The 22,544-nt window shown below is 42.4% G+C and overlaps 1 protein-coding gene and 1 long non-coding RNA gene across 2 annotated transcripts in view; both read left to right on the top strand.

Moving 5' to 3' along the window:
- The window catches only part of GNAO1 (G protein subunit alpha o1), a 155,828-nt gene extending 149,761 nt beyond the window's left edge, over nt 1-6,067 (top strand). Inside the window, exons 7-8 of the mRNA XM_078868589.1 lie at nt 1,722-1,875; nt 2,858-6,067. Coding sequence (XP_078724715.1) covers nt 1,722-1,875; nt 2,858-3,045 — 342 coding nt within the window. The 3' untranslated portion in view covers nt 3,046-6,067. The remainder of the gene's footprint in view (nt 1-1,721; nt 1,876-2,857) is intronic.
- Nucleotides 6,068-6,083: 16 nt separating this feature from the next.
- Nucleotides 6,084-16,947, top strand: LOC144941999 (uncharacterized). The gene is made up of 3 exons (XR_013639304.1): nt 6,084-10,960; nt 13,314-13,407; nt 15,605-16,947. It is a non-coding gene; the product is annotated as an uncharacterized LOC144941999 (long non-coding RNA).
- The last annotated feature ends 5,597 nt before the right edge of the window (nt 16,948-22,544 follow it).

The following is a 22,544-nucleotide window of genomic DNA, read 5'->3' as shown; positions in this document are numbered from 1 at the left end:
TGTCACAGTGTCACTGTTGGCGCCCAACAGAAGATTGCGGGTCAATTGTTGAAGCAAGTCCTGAGGATTTATTTGCTTATGATCTTCACAGTGGCCCTGTGCGTTCGGAAGATTGACTGACAAAAAAAACAACAACATGCAACCCACCCGTTCGTTGCGTTTGCGCGACATGTTGAAACCCGCCTGTGCTTTGTAGCGATCGGGGGGTCGATGCCTCCGTGCTGTCCCTCTTCTTCATTCCACGACGATGCGAGGGGTAATGGGCGAATATTTTATGGCATCTCCAAGCCAGAGCCGTGGAAAGCAACACTCCTCCCCACACACGAGGAGCGGGTTAGGGGAGACATCGACCCTTCTTCGTGTGGCTGTCCATTGCCAATCGCGGCACGCTCAGTCGTGCAGAGACAGGGCGAAGTCAGGACGGGAGGAGGATGAAATCAAATGCCTTCTAAGCGAGTGTTGCGTTTATATATGCGCTTGTTTATATCAAATGAGCATTGAGGCGGTGGTTATCTCCTGTTTGTTGCGGCCCGGAGCCAGTAGTGAAAATTCCACATTCCTATGGTGGGGGCGAGTCTATCCATAAGACAACTGTTGAATTATATTGAATTTCCCACAAAGTTGTATTTCATCCCTGGAGTCAACCCCCAACCAGCATTTGAACTTGTAACCTTTTGACTGCGGGCCACTTGCTGTACAGCTGAGCCACTTGGCCGGTTGTTGTTGTTGTTATCGTCATCACAGTCAGCTGTTGCCCGTGAGCTCACCATTCTTTATGAGCTTTATGGGTTGCGGTACTGGCCAAGCTGGTGCAGGGCAATATCACGGGTACGGCAAAACTATGATTTTTTTTTATTATCATTGGTATCACGTAGCGATTCGTAAGTATGCCTTCGTAAAGGGTTGTGTTTTTAGGGTCGCATGAATGTGAATGGTATAGTACATTGCGTCATGTGCACTGATCAAATAACGATTTAAACAAACACAAAACAATAAAAGCACACGTGTGTCGTCACGTTTGCGTGAATGCGTTGCCTGGTCATGCACAGCTCGCGCGAGATGCCCTTCCACAGCTGCTGATTGTCTTCACCTTGGCGGAGTGGTCAATCTTGTATATTGCCTTCGGACCAGATGTTTTTGTTCTCTTATTTCAAGTGGCGTTTCTGATTGGTGTTTTCCCCGCACAGTCTGGAGGAGGGTGAAGACCAAAAAGTGCAAAGATGTTGGCTTTATTTTTTACTCTAATGCGTCTGTGTGTATTGCAGTGTTTCCATCTCTCCTCGTGGTTCGATTCCATTTTCAAGTCAAGCCCATACAATCAGTGTGTGTGTGTGATTTTGTACACAGGACAAGTGCCTTGAGATGCCAGCAGAATAAAACAAAATATGCTGTTCAATTGCTCATTGTTACTTTTGCAGAGGTAAAAAACGAACTTTTGTGCATTTACCCATTGTTACTTTAAAAGGACATCATGATCCATAGGTTTAAAATATATATCCTCAGTTCTTGACTTGATGCTTTTTTAAGAAAACATACGCGTGTACAGTTATTTCAGGACAAATTCAGGAATGGATCATTGCCGTCTGTAAAATACCATCAGAACGCGCCTGCATTGATTAGATCCGTGTGTACTGGCCTTGACATGCTCAAGCACAATTTCATATCCCTTCCCCGTTTCTTTCTCGCTCTTTCTCTCGTGTGCATTTTCCTTGGTCGTGCAGAATCGCATGCATGAATCCCTCATGCTCTTCGATTCGATCTGCAACAACAAGTTCTTCATAGACACCTCCATCATCCTCTTTCTTAACAAGAAGGACCTCTTTGCAGAGAAAATAAAGAAGTCGGCCCTCGTCATCTGTTTCCCAGAATACACAGGTACGGGCAACATCGTTTGCCGATTATTAATTCACACATTTTCTTAAGGGGGACTTGTTGACATGTTTTTATTGGCTACTATTGCCAAATGTACAAGCAAGGGTCGTTATTTTAAATTCGACTCTGAGAGCAAGAAATCCCTCGATATGCGCTTGGTTACTTCCTTTACTGTAGGGTTAAGTGTCATTGATGTCTGACATTGTATAACCTTTCTCCTCAAATAATATTGGCATAAATTAGCGTAAAAATCCTTTAAACAATTGTTATTCGCTAAAAAGTGAAGTGTTCTACGATTAAATTTCGATTTAAAGATTTCGCGACTGCAGGGATTCATCTTCTTGGTTCTTTCGGTAAAGTCACGTAGAAGGGAAATGATAAAATAATAAAAATAAAACATAATAAAATACAATTCTCACGACGTTTCGGCCACAATGCAAGCAGCCGTCCTCAGATAAAGAACAGGTCTGTCGGAAAGACAGCGTCAGCTTGGTGGTGTTCATTCAGACGCTGTCTCCCCGACAGACCTGGTCTTCACCTGAGGACGGCTGCTTGTGTTGTGGCCGAAACGTCGTGAGAATTATTTTATTATGTTTTATTTTTATTATTTTATTATTTCCCTTCTACGTGACTTTACCGAAAGAACCAAGAAGATGTTCTACGATTATTTATTTTGCTCAGCATGTGTACATTTTCAGTTTATAACAAATTAACATGACAAAATGTGTACGTGCAGGCTATTGTTAACATTTTACCAACAGTGTATGTTTACTGAAAATTGAATACGGCACGAAGGCAATAGAAAAAGGCCACTATATTTTTTAGAAAAACGAGTAAGAAATTTGCAGGGTTGCAAGTTTGTTTTAACAATCGGGGGGGGCTCTTGCGTTCTTACCCGGTTAAACAAATTAAACGTGCTTATATTAGGGGGGGGGGGTAGGTAGGAGGGGAAGTCTATTCTTTAATCTTTGTTGTCCATTGACAGGTCCAAACACGTTCGATGATGCAGCTGCCTATATCCAGGCCCAGTACGAGAGCAAGAACCGCTCGCCCAACAAGGAGATCTACTGCCACATGACGTGCGCCACCGACACCAACAACATCCAGGTCGTCTTTGACGCCGTCACTGACATCATCATCGCAAACAACCTGCGTGGTTGTGGCCTGTACTAGGCTCTCGCGCTCCCACCCCCCCCCATGTACCACCCCTTCGTTTTGGTAGAATTAATCAGGGAGCCAGAGCCGATTTCGTCGTATTCGCCAGAGTCCCGACAGTTGTATCGCTAAATCATTTGCTACACTGGTGGACTTACCTAATGAAGGCCAATTTTTTAAAATTGTAGTTTTGTTTTTAAGTTACTCAGATCTGTGAATGGAAGTTGTAGCTTGTTTTATTTGAATCCACTGGCACCGCTCTATCTCTCAAAAAAATACTGTGAAATTGTGGAAGTAAACTGTAGTTATAAAAAAAAAATATTTCATTGGCAGTATCCTTAAAGATGTTGCAGCAGCCAATCAAAAGTTACACTTGTTAGGATTACGGTTTATAATGAAGCTATTATCCAATACGATTTTAAAACTTCTTAATGCCATTTTAAATCTTGCAATGTTTTACCTCTTGAGTTCCAGTTTCATTTGCCTGCGCCCCAAATAAAATCGGTAAAATAACTCAAACTGAAAACAACTTATTTTCCAAAGTCACGCTTCAAAACATGCTGAGATTTACCAACAAAAGCCTCAAAACTATTTCGGTTGGTTTCCAAAAATATTGCTTGTTGGGCTCATTCGTTTCTTTACGTTTTTGCAAATGAGGCATTTAACAAAAAGAATAATAATAAGTACGCATTTCTGATATTCCTAGCATTTTTTAAAAAAATGTATTCCGGTAATGCTGCCAAAAGCCGAATAATGCGTGTAAGTGGCCGCTCCTGTAGTTGACACACTGGCTGGGTTTGCATGCGGGGCGGGGTATATAACAGCGGTGCTCAAAACCCACCCGCTTGCTTTGTTGCTGCACGCTTGAGCACAGAGGGTGGCCCTTTGGCAGCGACATCTAAAGTTGGCGAGATAATATATATATAAACGAACCCCTTCCCCCCTCTCTCATTAACTCTTTAATGAGCACCTTCCTAGAGCGTGCGTCATCGTTTACATCAATTTGCTTTCGTGAGTTATTTTTTTTGATCGGCGCTCCTTTGGTAGCTGGAATTTGGCTATAAACTGGCTTACAGAAGGCTCCTCCAAGCACTCTGGTTTCATCCCACATTCAAATCATCCAGTTATGAATCATGAAACAACAAATGGTCTCCATACTCACACAAGGTGCCAGATCACATCGGTGAATACAACTTCATCAATCTTGGATAAAATGCAGAATAAATCTTCTTCGCCGTCACTCTGTTACCCGTGACTTTTATTATTTTCGGCTGTGGGGCCTCTGAAAACTCTCTTTATCGGTGGCCCTATTCTTCCTATTATCTGCGATTATCCATGATTTTTTCCCGCAGGTAAGTACAGTATACGCGCAGATAACAGGGATCTCTGGCAACATTGGTCAACCACATTAACGCAGATGGGAGTTCTCCTGTAACCTAACATTCCTTGCATCCCACGTGTCCTCTATAGCCCAGGATTGCTTGAGCTCCATTTCTGTAAATTCTGGTGTTCATATTTTTTCACAAACACACGGGTCTTGAGATGAAAGTGATCCAGATGAAGGCACTCCTTATGCCGACGTGATTGACAGCTGCTGTACCCTCTGCTGTGTCTCTATTCTGCACGGATCAATGCTAAGACACTGACAGCATAACACAGACCGTGTGTAGAAATGCTAATGTTTTCACGAAAGTAAGGCAGCCAGGATCGTTGCGGTAGTCTGCAACTCACCGGCCACCATAGAACCATGTTTGGGCCACAAGTGTATCAGAATGTAAATAAAACCTCTGTGGCTCGCAGAGGATTTTGTCTGCAGTTTGAGGCACAATGTTAATAGAAGAATACACGAAACGAACCACGTGGATAAAAACATCCCACTAATAACCACCGCATTACATATATGGTTACATACCAACGGCGAGTAACATCGGCACTGCTTTTACCTGCCTTGCCGTTTCATTGACAGCGAGCGATAGCCCATTGATTGGATTTTTACTCGAAATAAAACGTACCAGACGAGCTTAGCCAAACCCAACACCATCCTGCCGCAAGAGACGAGGGGGGGGGGATGCGATGCTGAACGCAGAACTCGCCACCATTCATTGCTGTGGCGCTGCGAAAGGTCACAGACGATGGTGCTCTACCCCCCACGCTGAGGTCAAGAGACGCGATGATTAATCACTGCAATCAATTCATCACTTTCCCCCCACCCGGTGCTCGTCATTTGCCCTCCAAATTACGAATCGATGTTTAATTCAACGAGTGCTCTAATTTGATTGGGGATTAATACCAGGCTTGCTCTCAATATTGCTCTCGTTCTGCTTAAGAGGGAGCGGTGAATATGGAACGCGCCTTCCTAGAGCTCTCTCTCCCTTCCCTCTCGTCCCTTGCGTGGCATCAAGTGCCATCGCCAGAGCCTGCGCACACAACACGAAACTTCTCCCGAGGCGTCTCGAATAATCCTCGGGTGACCGCGCATGCAGTTAGCAGTGCTCCACGGATGTGGAGCTTTAATGAATCACGTAAAATATTAAGCGTCATTGTTTCCTTACACTAGGGCTACGCTGACTGTACGGTAGCCAGTATCAATGCATGCTGCGCATTGGCAACCCACGGCTCCCCCCTTGCACATCGATAAAACCACTTGTTTTTTTTTTAAATGTCATGCATGGAACCTAATTGTTCATAAATCCGATGTGTTGTTTATAAATCACGTGTTATACTTTGAAGATGCACACGTGCGACCCTTTTTTGTCCATCCACTGCCGTGCGAGGTTCTCCCCCAAGCGCCACGTGGGTGGTGGGGGTCGCTTCACCGGACCTGGAACACGCTCGGACACCGCGGGTTGGTGAAGGTGGGGGGGGGGCGTAGAGGTGGCAGCATATGAATGCGGTACAACGATGAATCTTGACTTCAAGCTTTCGCGACTGCAGGAATTCATATTCTTGGGTCTTTCGGTAAAGTCGCGTAGATAGGTTCAAAGAAAATAACAGAAAATAACAAAAAACGACGACGTTTCGATCGCAAAGCAAGCGGTCGTCTTCCTTTTCCTGAAGACGACCGCTTGTGTTGCGATCGAAACGTCGTCGTTTTTTTGTTATTATTTTGTTATTTTCTTTGAACCTATCTACGTGACTTTACCGAAAGACCCAGGAATACAACGATGAATTTTGCCACACGGCCGTCCGCTGCCCTCGGTGTATCCCCCACAGGCGATGACGGCCGTTGTGAAGAGTCTGGATAGCGCGTCCAAGCGATATCCAGACTTTTCGAGGCTTCGTTTCCCAGAACTGACAAGATAAGGTGCGTCCCGGGTATATAGTCACAGCTATTCAAATATAATTACTGTGTTTGTTACTTAAAATACAGTGGTTATTACAGGATGTACACATCAGTACTTTTGATGCATCAATGTAATGTGAATGAGACATCTGAAACATACATTAAGTTTATACCAATTAATATTAAGTAATTTAAAAAAATATTTCGACAAATTCAATTTAATTTCACCAATGTTTCAATGCGGTATTGCCACTTATTTTACTCTTCATAATACAGCCGAGCACCATGCGACGGAAATTCAATAGTGGTTATCAAATAAATAAAGGTCCTTGCTATCGGAATGTGGAATTTCCACCACAGGGGCACACTGACTTTTTAAATATAGTGAAACATATATTCACATAATTAAAACAATCAACTGCAAGATATCTTAAAAAAAAAATCCACAATCACGTGAGAAAAGATACGAGTAAGCTAACGTATAACTCTTTCGTACCAGGACACGTTTGCGAATGTAGATGGGAGTTGTCGTAGTGGAAGGTATCGTGCGTGACCACGAGGGCTTGCGGCCACATCACCACGTCCCCTCTTTTCATGGACTCCTCGTGGACCACAAGTAACATTTGCCGCGTTAGTTTCCTCCACCCCCAAACACTCTACACAGTGGCAATGGACATCCGACCAGATGTAAAAAAAATAATTAAATTCTAGCGATAGTCAATAAAACGCAACAAGAAAATACAACAGACTATGAAATAAATAAAAACTGCGAATGGCAAAAATGGGTAAAAGAAAGATAAATAGTTAATTTTTAAAATGCTTAGACTACTAATCCCGTTTTAAAACCGTGCGCTAAGTATGAGCATGACGTACATTATACGTGGAAAACGACGTACACTCGACCGGGGCGAAAATGGTCAAAGTATCTCAAGCACGGTGATCTTGTGAGCATATGCGCTCGGAAGTGTTTGCTGAACGGGAATATGTAAACGAAGAGAAACAAAAATACAGACGTAATCATCGGCAAGCAAATTATGAATCACCCCTTCACCCAACTGTATGCGTATAGCAGTTATCGGTTCAACAGCGGGTTTACAAAACCGGACAAAGAGAGATCGGGGAGCGATGTCGTCGGATCTGTCAGTCCGACACGCGTTTTTGAGGACGCTCTTATTATTTGCCACTGCTGGCATTTTAGATTTGGTATAACCCAGGCAGTAGTCAAGTGCATGACTATTGGTAATATTACGGACGTACCGTGGCTTGTTTGTTGAGGGTGTGAAGAGTTATTTCAACACGATTCATTTTAATTGTAGACGAGACAGGTGCTTTATTGTATCTAAACGACGTTTTTGTATGAAGTCCTGCGCTGCGGTGTCGCTGCTGCAGTCGTGACTATCATTTTAAACTTGGCTCAGCTGGCAACAGCTTTAGCAAAGCTGCCAAACCGCATGGTGAAAAATATAACCACTTTGCTGCATATTGTTTGGTTCATTGGCCGATGGTGTTTTCGTTTTATTTTTCCTTCGCTGAGAATGATTTTACATCGTTTTGGATCGTTCACTATAGGATTGTACGTAATATCTCTAGTGGAGTGACCTTAGGAGCGACAGCTTAATGCATAGGAGCAGAACATTTGTGCGATTCAGCCCACGTTTAACGTCGGCTTTGAGAGCGTTGGCAAAGTTGAGTAATGCGGTTGAATTAGCAGACGTTAATTTCCGGATGGTGTCAAATAATTAAGACTCGATTCAAAAACTGACACCAGATTAAAGCTGTCTAAGATGAAGGCATTTGAAATTAAAACAACTTCAAATGACCGAAAATGAAACAAGAAGCCATAATCCCCGACTGCCATGCATCGTTTATGGGAAAGGCGGCAGCAACAGCCAAGTGGAGGCTTCTAAATGTTTCAGTTGACCACGTGATTTGCCATGAATCACTGGGGTGGGCAAGTATATTAAAATCATGTCCACACATTCTCTCTGATCGTCGATGAGCAGCTAATGGCTGCTCGGTTAATTCTAATCTGTTTGTTTTCGGAAAAGTCTATACTGGTAAAAAAAAACATGGACACGTTTTATCTGTAGCGGTGTGTGTGTGTGCATGCATAGGCTACGTTAATTACTGAGACAGTTACGACAATCCACCTATTTTTCACTGTTCCAAAAAAACAGACAAGACCAATTTAAATGAGAACCAAAAATAAACTCAAACATGAACAAAAGGCATAGTACTAAAACGACAACACACGCACACACGTTCGTGTATTATTATTAAGACAGACTATCAGGATCATGGTTTTTACTTGACTCAAACGTAGTTTAACAATTATTCCTTTTATTTATTGCCACAGGCTGCCGTTGCTCATTACATTTGTCAGTGCCATTTCATTTGCCAAGCGGAACAGCAAGAGGGGTGGTCTTTCATTCTGCAGAATAAGTTGAAGCCATCACGACACACCAAGGAAATCGAACACAATGTCGAGAGTATTGACATAATTTGGCGATGATGATTGAGGCTCTCAAGTTAAGAGTGTTCCATTCACGTGAGATGAATTAAGCACGTTTTAACTCAACCCTTACAGAGGAAGTTCCTTGATTTGAATCTTGAATTTTTTTTCACAAAGTCCTCGTCTTGTGCTGACAAAACAACTTACATTTCAAACAAATGCTGTACAAGGGAGCATTTTTGGCAAATGGGCGCTTTCTTAAAACCAGAGGTGTGGACTCGAGTCATGTGACTTGGACTCGAGTCAGACTCGAGTCATGAATTTGATGACTTGCGACTCGACTTGGACTTGCATAACAATGACTTTGTCCCACCTATGAGATGTGGACTCGAGTCATGTGACTTGGACTCGAGTCAGACTCGAGTCATGAATTTGATGACTTGCGACTCGACTTGGACTTGCATAACAATGACTTTGTCCCACCTCTGCTTAAAACCCCTACACTTGTAGTGTTCCTTATCCTTCAGGAGTAAAGAATACCCCCCCCCCCAAGCCACGACAAGCCTGCCTCTCTCCATCCCAGACATTGCTCCGATGTGGGACATAACAGCAAGCAAACACTCAAGCTACATGTCGTAAACACACATTGCTGTTCTCGAATGCCATATTATGACGTTGGCTGCCTGAAGAGGTGTTTTGGTTTTCTTTCTAAGGTGTAATAATGATATATATGAGGGGCGGTCAAAATGAGTTTGAGATGGAGATCGTAAAATAAAAGTTTCACCTATTTAACACGGAGGCTTATTTTGAAGCCCTATATTTATGTTTTCACAAGATAATGGAACGATGTGCATAGATGTTAGGGTTAAGTACACTGAACCACATATGAGCCTTGTGTGCACTTCTAATAGTCCATTCTCAAAGCCCTTTTCCCGCTACTCATATAAAGCATATGCGTTTTTTTCTAAACTTAGACAAATGCATTGTACTGTACCAGTGTTTGGGGGGAATTTTGTGTTGACGGATTTATTTATGATTTATTTATATTACGCTTACGCTATCGGAAGCCTGAGGTATTTGTTTTCTTTTCCTTATTCACTGTGTTTTTTGCATCGGGATCTCAACATGTGGTGTTACGTGGATTTTGTGTGAATTTAACAACAAAAAATATGATGAAAAACATGAATTTTTTTTAAACATATATATACAGTATACGTTGCTCAGTTTATAATCTGGAACAGCACAAATGAACAAAATCCTGAGTGCTCAAGTTTCACCCCAGACGAAGAATGCCACGCCAGAAAATGTAACACGCTTTTCTTATTTGAAGCATTTCATTCCTTGAGCCAAGTACAGTTTGTTTTACCATTGCTCTATTACAAGACACACAACGCGTTTTCAATTTAAATATATATTCAAATATTAACATTCATGATGATGATGATGATACAATTGAAAAAAAAATGATTGCAGTGTACTGCACTAAAAGCACTATAGACTACTATAGGCGGCACCATTCCTTGATTGTTCTTGTGTGGTGTGCTGTATATTCCCGTCAATAATATATAAGTGGTCTTCATTACGTTGAGGGGGTAGGTTGCTGGGACACCGTCGGAAGCACTCAGCCCTTCTTCATGTAGCCGCTAGCGTATTGTTGGAAAATTTGGCAGGCAGACTTCATGTTAATTTTTAGGAATAAAGGGGAGGGGGTGTTGGAAGTCATCCCGACCTATCTGTGTAGACTTGTGTTTACAGAAATCTTTAGCAAGCTCTAGTTATCAATCAACTACTGGTCACGTATGGTTGCTCGTTCATTTGTACTTTTTTTTTTAACCGCGAGTTTTATTTGTAAAGATACGAATAAGATGACGATGAAGAAGAAAAAAAAATAGGCTTGGTATATAATTGTTACCTTTGTTGAACTCTTACTAATCACAGATTGCTCTCTCTCTCTCTTTCTCACTGTATTTCCGTACGTGTGTGCGACTATTGTTTATGGAAGAGATGTGACATGAGTGTGTGTACTGTCCTGTACAGGATGTTCACATTAAGAGACACTGCTTTCGTCAATAAAGCAAAAATTTGCTTGCAAAACCTTGGGTTGTGTGCACTGTGGCAGGTGGGGCTGCAAACAAAAAATAATGAATGAGAAATCCAAGAACTCTGCAGGGAGGAAATGCATCTCAACTGATCACTTGGTAATTTACGGCGATTGTTACAGATGAAGACACTTAACTGGGAAATTCTGCGGCCTGGAATATGGTGGTCATACAGTGGTGTCTGACAACAGGAGTGAAATGATGGCAAAAACACAATTTCATCCGATATAAAACGATCATCTCTCGTTGACACGGAAAACCTCGTCTTATCAGGGTACTCCTCTGTTTGGGGCATTGTTGGCGAATTCCAGAGGTGTGGACTCGAATCATGTGACTTGGACTCGAGTCAGACTCGAGTCATGAATTTGATGACTTGCGACTCGACTTGGACTTGCATAACAATGACTTTGTCCCACCTATGAGATGTGGACTCGAGTCATGTGACTTGGACTCGAGTCAGACTCGAGTCATGAATTTGATGACTTGCGACTCGACTTGGACTTGCATAACAATGACTTTGTCCCACCTCTGAGATGTGGACTCGAGTCATGTGACTTGGACTCGAGTCAGACTCGAGTCATGAATTTGATGACTTGCGACTCGACTTGGACTTGCATAACAATGACTTTGTCCCACCTCTGGCGAATTCTACCGAAGACTCGGAGACACGGCACCGTAATGGAAGTGGGGTTCAGGGTTAGGGAAATATTTGTCCGGGTCCCGGAAATGGACAGAGATCCAGCTGATATTGAGCCCTGCATTCACCGTGTATATTGTGCACTAAAGTCCATGAATAACATAAAGATCACTGAAAATTTGAAAAGTCAGCCCTCTTACACCGTCCTTCACTAACATTGGGGAAAGACGTGCTATCAAAAAAGTTTTAATTTCATATTTCAGCATTTTCTTTTAGTGACCGATTGTTATTTCATTTGGTAAACGTGCACATTGCCACTCCGCGCATGCCTCGGCATGTTTTGAGACACATCGGGTGATCACGTTCCACAATCAAATACGCATTCGGTAGTCGAGCGCATCTTTTTGAATTGCTTGGGAGTTTCCCACCAGCTAATGTCGGTCTGCTCGTGAGATTGAAGGACAAATTAAGAGCACTGCTACACTGTGAGCAAAGTGACGCGCTGACCAGAGGAGCCACCACCGCGTCAATTTAGACTTCGTATCACAGGCAGCGTTTGTGTAAAATTGGCCAACTTCCAGGCCTCATTCACCCAATTTTATTTAAGCAATCTTAATTTAGGAGCTTTCGTGACTGCAGGAATTATTCTTTGGTTCTTTTCGGTTAAGTCACGTCTAAAAATAAAATAAATTAAAATAACATATTACGACGTTTCAATCGAAACGTCGTAATATGTTATTTTAATTTATTTTATTTAAATAAATTAAAATAACATATTACGACGTTTCAATCGAAACGTCGTAATATGTTATTTTAATTTATTTTATTTTTAGACGTGACTTAACCGAAAAGAACCAAAGAATTTATTTAAGCATTTGAAGAATGTGCCCCCTTGCTCTCTCCCCCTGCCACCTCCAAATTAAAAAAATATAGTTACTGTATATAAACTCGTTTTGAAATAGAAGAATTCAAATGCAAGCAGAGAATTAGTTTTCCTCCAAGAAACCATCCAAATCAATTAACCTCAATGGCGTTCATACAAGAAGCCCGCTGTTCACAATCAAGCATTGGTGGCATTCACATAACAGGCCTCCTTTATTGGTATTAACGGTGCAGCAGGAACGGTCCCGTAATCGCAAGCGTGAGTTAAATCATTAGAGTGCTTAATAGGATGAAGAGTATGAGGCCACGGAGAAGAACAGTGCCAGCAGGCCCCTGCAGGAGCTGGTGATGGAGACCCATGGGGCCACAAGAGTGGCTCGACCTTTTGGGCCCATTACCTTTAAAATAAGTTGCGAGCGAAAATGTAGGCAAATTAAGGTTGATGAATGATTTATGCCGTTTGCGTGAGGACGGTGTTATTTTCAACAACGCAAGAGGGACTGGTGTCCCATTGGGGGCTGTACTAGCGATGAGAACATTCACAGACTTGTAACACACCGGAGCAGAGAGAAGTTGCTTGGTTGCTCCTACCTTGTGCACACTAGAGTGGCAATCATTCTTTAAAGGTCAACATAAATATGAAATTGAACTACTTTAATGAAAATAGTTGAACATTATTCGTAGTGAAAACCGACTAAATTGCTAGAGTCCAACCAATACAGATTTCTTGTTGTGCCTTCGCGTGACTCATCACATGGTGGCCAATTCTGTTCAATCACATTCAATAACCCCAATCAATCCTTAGATAAGTATAAGAAGAATACACTAGAAAAATATAATCGTATATAGCATATTAAAATGTTATTGAAAGCGTTTCATATCCACATTACAATTGCAGTTAGTCGTACCAAATTGCACCACGTGTATCTACAGATCTCATCTTTCTGCAATCTGATGTGCATTTGACTTGAGCAGATCGGTAACACGAGGTTGGACCGTGGGGAGATGTGCATTCTACTGATGGGAGGTACGTGATTTTCACTTTCATAGATGAATGGCTACCTTGTACTCGTCAATTAAATAGCTAGAAAGAGATTTTTTAAAATGTTGGCCTCATTTATTCAATTCAATCCTGAATGAGTGCTTTGATAAGAATACATAACATGTTCTTCCAATTAACATGACGTTACTCATTAGTTTCACTCTATCCACCAAATTGCACCAGTCACAAACCCAAACAAAAACACAGGCTGTAGCAATGCATCGATTCATCGATTAAAACAGATTCCTAAAGTCACAATAGATGTATAAAATATTTGTTTTTAATTCATATGTTGTGAATACACAATAATGATGAAGAGGCTATGAAAAAATACGAAGATGCCCAACAATTGAGGCTAATATCAGCGGCGAGTAATATCTAAACCAGTATTAGGTTTCATTTGCCTACCTGCATAAACCGATGTGGTGAAATATGGTTAAACAACCACGATGACCAACATGATATGGTTAGGACATTCATCAGCAAATTGAAAGATGGCTTTAAATCGGTATTTATGTATTCATGTCATGTACCTTTCATGTGTAATCATTTAGCAAAACACATCTAGGCAATTGCTTGTTAAATTGCAATGCATTTTTAAAAGGCGTTTGAGAACAATAATAAACCATAGAGTTATTAAATGTAACATAATCAGCATCGTCAATCATTCACCATCTATTGTGTATTGACGTGAAAAGTTTAAGTGTTTTGGCTCATACCGATCTCTGGTAAATGAATACACAACGGAATATCTCGCTGCTGGAGAAATACAAACTCATTGTGTTGCACGTGTCCTGTATAGGTCACCGTAAACCTGTCAATTATCATCACAAGCAGTATCCATTCTCCCATCACAGCTGGACGGTGACCCCACACTGTCACCATTGCAGTGACGCTGCAGATAATTCGTTTTTGGTTGGGGGCCATCCATAAATGACGTTACGCACGTAGGGGGGGGGGGGTCAGACATTTGTAACGATGTGTGACGGGAGGGGGGGTTTGAGAAATGTGACGTCACATCAAAATTCGCAACTTTAAATAAATATAGACAACACGTTCTACTTAATTAAATAGACTTTTAATTAAATGTTTTCTTCTACAACATCAGAGTGCAGCGCCACTTTAAATACGCACTACAATGACAATCGTACTGGTAGGAACCTCCTGGTTACACCAGCCCACAGGGAATTATTGTGTCCGTCCGTCCGTCGTGCAGGGAGGGGATGGGTGGGCAGTGAGGGGCTGGGTGGGGGGTGGGAGGGGTGGGGCTCGGTGGGGAGGGGCTGGTCACCCCGTGGTGCCCTTATAAAACTCAACGCTTAACCTACTCACGCCGGCTTGTGCCCGCCCTCACAGTCGGGCATATTTATGGAATACACCACGCCGCCGTTGACCCTGGCCATTGACCGAGCAACCCAACGTTCCTACCAGCTCCCTCCGCAGGAATTTGTTTTAAAGCGATTTGAAGCATGTTTTATTTGGGGGGGGGGGGGGGGCAGAGCTTTGTGACGTCATATTTGAAGGGGGGTCTGACTTTTTACGATGCCGTTTGACGAAGGGGGGGGGGGGGTTAAAAAATCGTCCAAAATCGCGTGACGTCATTTATGGACGGCCCCTTGCATTTTATTCGACGAAGTAGCTGCTCAACGAAAGCGTCAATGGGAAGTTACGAATCCACGCGTCCCGACCTAAACAGAGCTGTTCGGCAAAAAAAAAGCTACAACGTGAGATGTATTACGTCTCAACCACTTGCCATTCATTTGCATCGACATCTACAGAACAGAGTAACACATTATAATATCGGTTTGAGGGTGGACAGACCCGGTTCAGATATCACTCGTCACTCCGGCGGCCAGGTAAACAGTATAATCATCTGACCACTGCGCGTATGCTCCACTCCTCATTAGTGCAGCAGAGGTCACGTCCCAGTCAATATGAAACGTTGTGAAAACGTCGGTCCAACGTTGCATGTTTACTGGGTTAACCGCCACGGTGTCCCATGGTGACCGCTTGAAAAGAGCTCGGTTAGAGGAGCACCGCAATGAGTGTCACAGATATCAATCATTCACTCGATCAGAGTGGCTGGTGAAGACACGACAAATGGGGTGAGCTTTTGTGTTTTATAATTCACATTGCAGTGCCTTGTCCGTGAGCTCACAGCTCCATCTGTCCACGAATGCAGCCTGCAAGCGCTGACCCCAACACCAACACACCACCACCCTCCGGCACTCAAGAACCTTCATAAACCAGATTCCAGCAAGCCGGTGGTTCCTAAGCAACGCACATGACATCTATGGGACTTGGCCCCAAGTGCAAGAACCTTAACTTCAAAGTGTCTTTGACGTCCGCGCGATTCGTGCCGCTTATTGTGAAAACGGGCACTGCGTGTGCATTATCGCAGGGGGGGGAACTGCGTCTCGCTCCTCCACATCAGGAGGAGAGCGTCGGAGATGATTATTATTTCCGCCAAAGTTGTAAGGTGCGTGGCACGCTGGTTTTAGCGTAAACAAACCCAGAGGCGCCGTTGTTGTAGAGCGACTGCCACATCACATTCAATTTGGCTCTCTGGCGTACAATAACAATGAGTACTTCGCCGTCACGCATTCGCAGCTTCCTTTCGTTGGCTGTCCCAGGTTCAATAGAACAAGAATTGCTAATAGAATTGCATTTGGTGACTCACGCAGCGGTTTTAGCACGGGTGGACCCGAAGGATGCGGAGTGATTTTTGTCGTTTTATTTTTCTTTCTAAAAACAAAAAAAACACCTCTATTGATGGTGAGTGGTGTCATCAACACGTCTTTGTGAAGTCATCTCTGAATGTGCAGGTGAGAGCCTAGGCGCCGTGGAATTTAAAATGAAATATTTTTTCAAGCTTCTTCCTGATAAATGTGCCACGACTGTTACAACCTGCAAGCTCGCCTTTTCAAATAATAATTGCAACGAGCACAGGCAAGTTTAGCGAAGGCAATTAATAATAATTACGTGGACTCATAACGTGCACGGTATTCACTTACTCTCGAAGAGAGAAGGCATCACTCAGAGACACAAGCAACCACAGATTAGGAGGAAGACAGCCACGCGATAGCCCGGCACCAACACCTGCCTACGCTCTGTGGTTCTCTATATGTTAATGTGTTATCACCCAATTAATGAGTGTTTACATGTGGGAGGACCCGCCGAAGGTCCACGCATGCGAGGGTGAAACACTCTCCCATACATACAGAACAGGTGGAGTCTACATTTTCGCACTCTGCTGCCTACGCTTCACGAGCCCAGGTATCGAGCCCAGGTACAGCATCTCGATGCACGTGGGAAGGAAGTTTCACAATATTTGTGCGATCCACCAATCCTCACATCCATAGTGCTGGATTACAGGTGTGCGTCACCAGCGCTAAGCTAAATAGATAGGAAATATAAACCCTGTAAAATCTTACAAGAGCAATATGAAAGAGCACCATATGGGCAAATAATATTCTCATTTTCACACATTTCACTCTTTGGGAAAAGAGATATCTGCAGTGTCATTGGCTCACATCTGATTATAAAGGATTTTCTTTTTAATTCCAATATGCTAGAACTTAATTAACAATAATGCAAATTGTTTACCCAGAAAAGCCTCAATGATTCTCAACTCTGTTTCAGGAGGCTTATGCATTGGATTGTTTGGCCAGTGCTATTCTAAGGAGTGTGTTGTAAGTGGGAGGCAACCATAGCCCAGAGATAACGCTCAAAAATGTCCACACAGATGGATCAGGAACCCACTTGCTGTTTTGCCATCCACTGGCCACCTAGCTGCTCAGCTAGTTAGTGTCACATATCTGCTTGAGTCACCAACCCTTTCCTCCAATGTGCTGAATTCTAGACGTGTCACCACACACAGCGCTGATTTTGTAATATTACTATATATATGATATGATGACAAATAATGGTGGAGTGATGATCCAGTGCAGTGGCGGCTCCTGCAAAATCTCTCAGGGGGGGAAAATGTCTGGATGATTTATAAGGATAAGGTCCACCCATGCAAAGGATAAATTAACAGCTTAAGCATGTAAAGGCAACTTCACTTCTTTATTATTAATGAAAAATAAAGTGACTCTTACAATACATCTTGTTTGTATCTATACTCACTATTAATACAATCCACTCAAGTTTCTTTTATTAAAGATTCCACTAGGTGGCGACAAATAATATTGTTGGATGCAACGTGCTTTCGTATGATGACGTAAGCACGTATGATGACGTAAGCACGTTAGTGCGAGCCCTCCCGGAAGCCATAGAGAATGCATTGCAGCGCCCCGTTCGAAAAAAACATCTTTGAATGTAAGTCTATGGGACCACTCGGGGCGATTCTCAGCCGGAGTGAAATCGCCCAATAAGAGGCGGTACTCCACAGAACGTGACATGACGCTGATTGGACTATATCCAGAGGCACAGTGACGGCTAGCGTGACTCTGTGGTTGAATGACATTGGTGGTGCGTCGCCCAATCGCCCTAATGAAGAAACCGCCCCTGATCCAGTGGTATGTACATTGTGCTACGAACCCAGTGACCTCAATTCGATTCCCAACCACGACTAACATCAGTGGCGAATGATATCTGAACCGGTCCTGGGCAAATCCTTCATCAACCCGCAATGAGCAGCATGGTGAAGCATGGTCAAACTAACCCCCACGACTGTGACGTGCATGGGAAGCCCTTCAATCCTCCAGTGAATTGACAGGGGTATAATTATATGTTATTTTCATGATAAATATATGGTCATCATTGAAAAAAATAAGGGCCGGAAATCTTCTCCTCGCCGTTGCACAGAAGCCGCTGGCTTCATCTCTGGGTCAATCGAGCCCAGGTCACTGCATGGCTACGGCGAGTTACGCGAGTGCACAACACTTGCCTCTGACAAGATGATGGACTTCCCCTCAACGCACGTGACTTCTCTCCATTGTGCCGTCAAGCACAAAAGGGAGACAGCGGCCGTTGGGGAGTCACGCACGTGCGCTGGCGGTGTCCCCTTTGTACTTGTCCATCCTGTGATGGAATCGCAATTGTGTTTGAACCTTTCAACCCGCTGTGCTTTTGTACATCAAGAGAGTGCGCCTCGCATTGACTTTATCGCGTGGCCCCAAAGAGCGGCGATCTAGCGGTGGTCTTTGCACGCCCTCGCCCATTATACAGGCCATTCGTTTTTGAAGGACATTGTTAAAATAATTATAAATGGGCCACGATACCCCTATTTAATCAAGTCAATGTCATCCGCATTAACCTGACACAATCCGTGTGTGCTCCAACTGCTCGTGCATGTCTTCTGCTTCTTCACTGTGGTGGATCTGCATTGAGATACCCACTGGCAGATGAAGCAATGTGCTCGTGGCAGGCGGTAAACCAAGCAAGCTTTAGTTCTGTCCGTGCCAGGTTTGTTATGTTATTTGCCCACAGGCATGAGCACTCCGCCTTCTGCTTGCACGGCACTTTCTTATCAAGTGCTCAAGAAAAGAAGTTTGGCAAATATCCCAAAACGGGACCCTATCATTAAAGAACCTCAGAGAGTTATTGAAGCGTTTTTGGATGAATGCATCATTAGTAAGTGATTAATTCAGGCCTGAATTTAAATAAATAATGCCATCAACTCATTCTGTTGCCATGATGGCAGCATATTTATCCGTGAGGGAAAGTCAGGGGTGGAACGTGAACACGGCCACGCGCTGTGAAGGTGGATGCTCACATTTCTGATTGGAAAATAACATTTTCGGTGGATATCACAGAGGGTTTGTGGCAATGCATGACTGAGACGGAGGGTAATGACTTGGCGAGGCTTTCATGTAGCGGTAGATAGAACATGGCTGGATATGATCTTATGTGTTATTCGCATACTCTTTAAGGGACATGTATTTTCAAAGTTAACAATAACATTAATGTGTATCCTGTGAGCAGTAGTTTTTTTGCCGGCAAACACTGACTCGACGAATAGCGTCATTAAATAAAATGACAAAGGATTTAATTTACAGCTAAATAAATACATACATTTTTAAACTGGAAACCCCAAACACAATTAATAATGGATGCTGGTAGTTCAATTAATGACATTGTACATTTTCATTGCAGCCCTAATCCAATTCTAATTGCTGACAGAAATTATTGTCGACACCGACAATTGAGTTATTTAATTTGAACACAATCTGAGGCAGGAAAGGGGGGGGCTAGGCCTCAAGGCTGCATGAAACTCTATTTACCCCTTTAGTAGTAGGTTTTTACCCTTTCAACTGGTACAAAAACTGACACCTTTATACAAGGCCAATGGAGACTAGGCTCTAAGAAAAGCTGTCTCGGGTGTGGACCAATCAACTTCAAGGACAGTGCATATCATTACCATCATCAGAGTTGTTTCTTTTTGTTTGCATTTTGACTGCTTGTGTTCTGGTTATTGCAAACATGATGCCTTGTATAAAGGTGTCAGTTTTTGTACCATTTGAAAGGGTTAAAACCTACTACTATATTTTGCCACTGGTAAAGGAGATGTCTCATAGTCTATTTACCTCTTTGACCTGCCCAATGCGTGCACTCGTTCAAGGTCGCTCCCCCCGTGTCTCCACAGATGCTCCTCTGTCCCCCTCCCCAACCATCCAGCAAGCATTTGCTTTGCCAACCATGGAAACGGACAGAGGTGTCTCAACAAACGTCTGTTAATGGCTTTTTGTAGTTCTTGCGGGCTCTGTTGATCATGGACTTTTTTTGTTTGTAATTATGTTGTGTTGATCTGTAAAGTCACGTAGAAGGGAATGAATAAAATAATAAACATAATAAAATAAACATTTTGTTTTTCGATTTAAAGCTTTCGTGACTGCAGGGATTCATTTTCTTGGTATATATTTAAATACGCATTTATATGATTGTAATCTAACCCGTCCCCAAAAAAGAATACTCTTATTACGGCTAATATTGGTCGCGAAATCCTACCACGTGTTTTTTCTCTTTTCAAATCCGCTGGCCAATCTTTTTCAGAAACGACCTGGCCACAAATGACAGCTCAAAGAAGTGGCTTATCATGTGGAAATTTGTAGCAGCCAAATACTCTAAACGCGTGTTTCTAAACGTGGAGGGGAAATCCACGCGACCACGGGGAGAAAGACACCGCAATCTCCAAATAAACAGGCGTCAAGGTTGAGATTTAGCCCACGACCTCCTGTATACCTGGCGAGGGAGATAACATTTCGCCACTGCGGCGCCCTATAAGAAATGAAGTCCTGCATTTTGGCTATTCATCTTAAAATACGTTTATCAGACAAAAATACAAGTTCAACTCCATATATACACGTAAAGAAACACTTAGGTAGCCATATCAGAGCAAGTACCCAATGCACTTGCAAATCGATAAAATAAAAAACGATTACCCACTCATATCGCACGGCCGTATTTTTTGCGCTTGCGTGCTCTGCGCAAGGGAAGTATTTTTTTCACTTTATACAATCGGAATTTTAAATTGTTACCGCTGTTAACACAGTAGGGGTCATAAAGTATTAAATAAGCTTTCGCAACATGCTTAAAAGCAGGCAATGGCACAAGGCAGGATACATTATTTACGATCTCTAATGCAATTAAAACCGGGATTTTTCAATTGCCCGCATTTCTTCTGCATATCCATATAATTTTTTTAAAAGCCTGATGCAATCTCTATCCGCCGCTTTTCAAGCCATGTACTGCAAAAGTTTTCGCTACATGATAGACAGCAGAGGGAATCTGCAGCAAAATCCGTTGCACTCTTATTATATTTCTCCACATCCATGCACCGTGCCTTCACCGACCTGCACTTACCAGAGCGATGAAGTACGGACGTGCGGTACGTTGAACTTCTTTCACAGCGTACGTATCCAACCGCGCTAATCGGAGGTGCAAGGGAAGGACAACCAAATGAAGCATAAAAAGCAGTTCTAGAGAAATTAGTTTTCAATATGTGTTGTATTTATTTATTTAAATGTATGGTCAACTAGTCCCCACAACCCACGTGGTGTGGTGGTGGTGATGAAGCCTTCTTCTAGCAGTGGCTTGACAAAGGTCTGTGGAAATCTTCACGTGACCTCGGACTTTTAGGAAGCAATGACGGTTGCATTTCAACTCACATTAGAATGATTATATTTATTTGGAATGAAAACATGACAAAAAGTGAAACGATAATTCTACTCTTGATTTCAAGAACGATAACGGATGTCCAGAGCAATTGGACATTGTAGCTGACGTTAATGATGATCCTTAAATGAACAAGTGTTTGCATTTCTATAGCAGTAACCGAGGTCTTGGTTTAGCAAATGCATTGTTCATTTAATAATTTGAATGTTAAAAAACAAATTTCCTTGATATCAATAATTTTCATGAAATATTGGTATCACATGTAAATCTACAAATCAGCACATTTCTTCGTAAAAATAAATCAAAAGCTTGAATAATAAAATTTGATATACGTTTCTATACATATACTGTGTTTGATTATAAGACACCTGTTATTTTTCAATGGCAACTTGTCGAGTTTGATTGGAAATTAAATTCCACAAAGCAGACATTCGAATTAATGAAAGCATACCCAGGTTTTCCTTGTTTTACTCTTACTCTAAAAATATACCGGAATTGTAATGCAGCACTTTCGTTCTCCGTACACTATCGTCCACCATGGATAATCATCCCTGAAAAAGAGATGAACCCGAATGAATGCCGTTGATTCCCCATCAAATTCCAGGGCTCATTCCTGGAATGTATAACACTGGTCAACAAAAAAAACATTTTTTTCTGGCCTGGACTTTTGCAGCTGTTTTAGATTAATTTCAGGGTGCTGATTCCAAATCTGATCTCAGGTTTGCTCTATCACATCTCATTTTATGCTATCGACATACCCCATTTTCATTGATTTTACCCGAAATTAACTCTGTCACTTATGATTGCAAGTTGTTGCGAGTCAGTGACTGCTTTAGTGTTAAAATATGGTGCTGTATTTTTAGGATAGTGTGTTTATAATATCATTTTATGTAGATATCCACATTTATTTAATATTTTTCTTCCGCAGTTTTGATTGAAAATGCAATATTTGATATCTCGAAAACCTGATGTGATAGACAAAAACTGATGCCAGATTTTGGAAT

This window comes from Lampetra fluviatilis, chromosome 26 (assembly GCF_964198595.1).
Source record: "Lampetra fluviatilis chromosome 26, kcLamFluv1.1, whole genome shotgun sequence".
Lineage (NCBI taxonomy): Eukaryota > Metazoa > Chordata > Hyperoartia > Petromyzontiformes > Petromyzontidae > Lampetra > Lampetra fluviatilis.
Note: the sequence above shows the minus strand (reverse complement) of the source record. Positions and strands in the feature narration are given on the sequence as shown.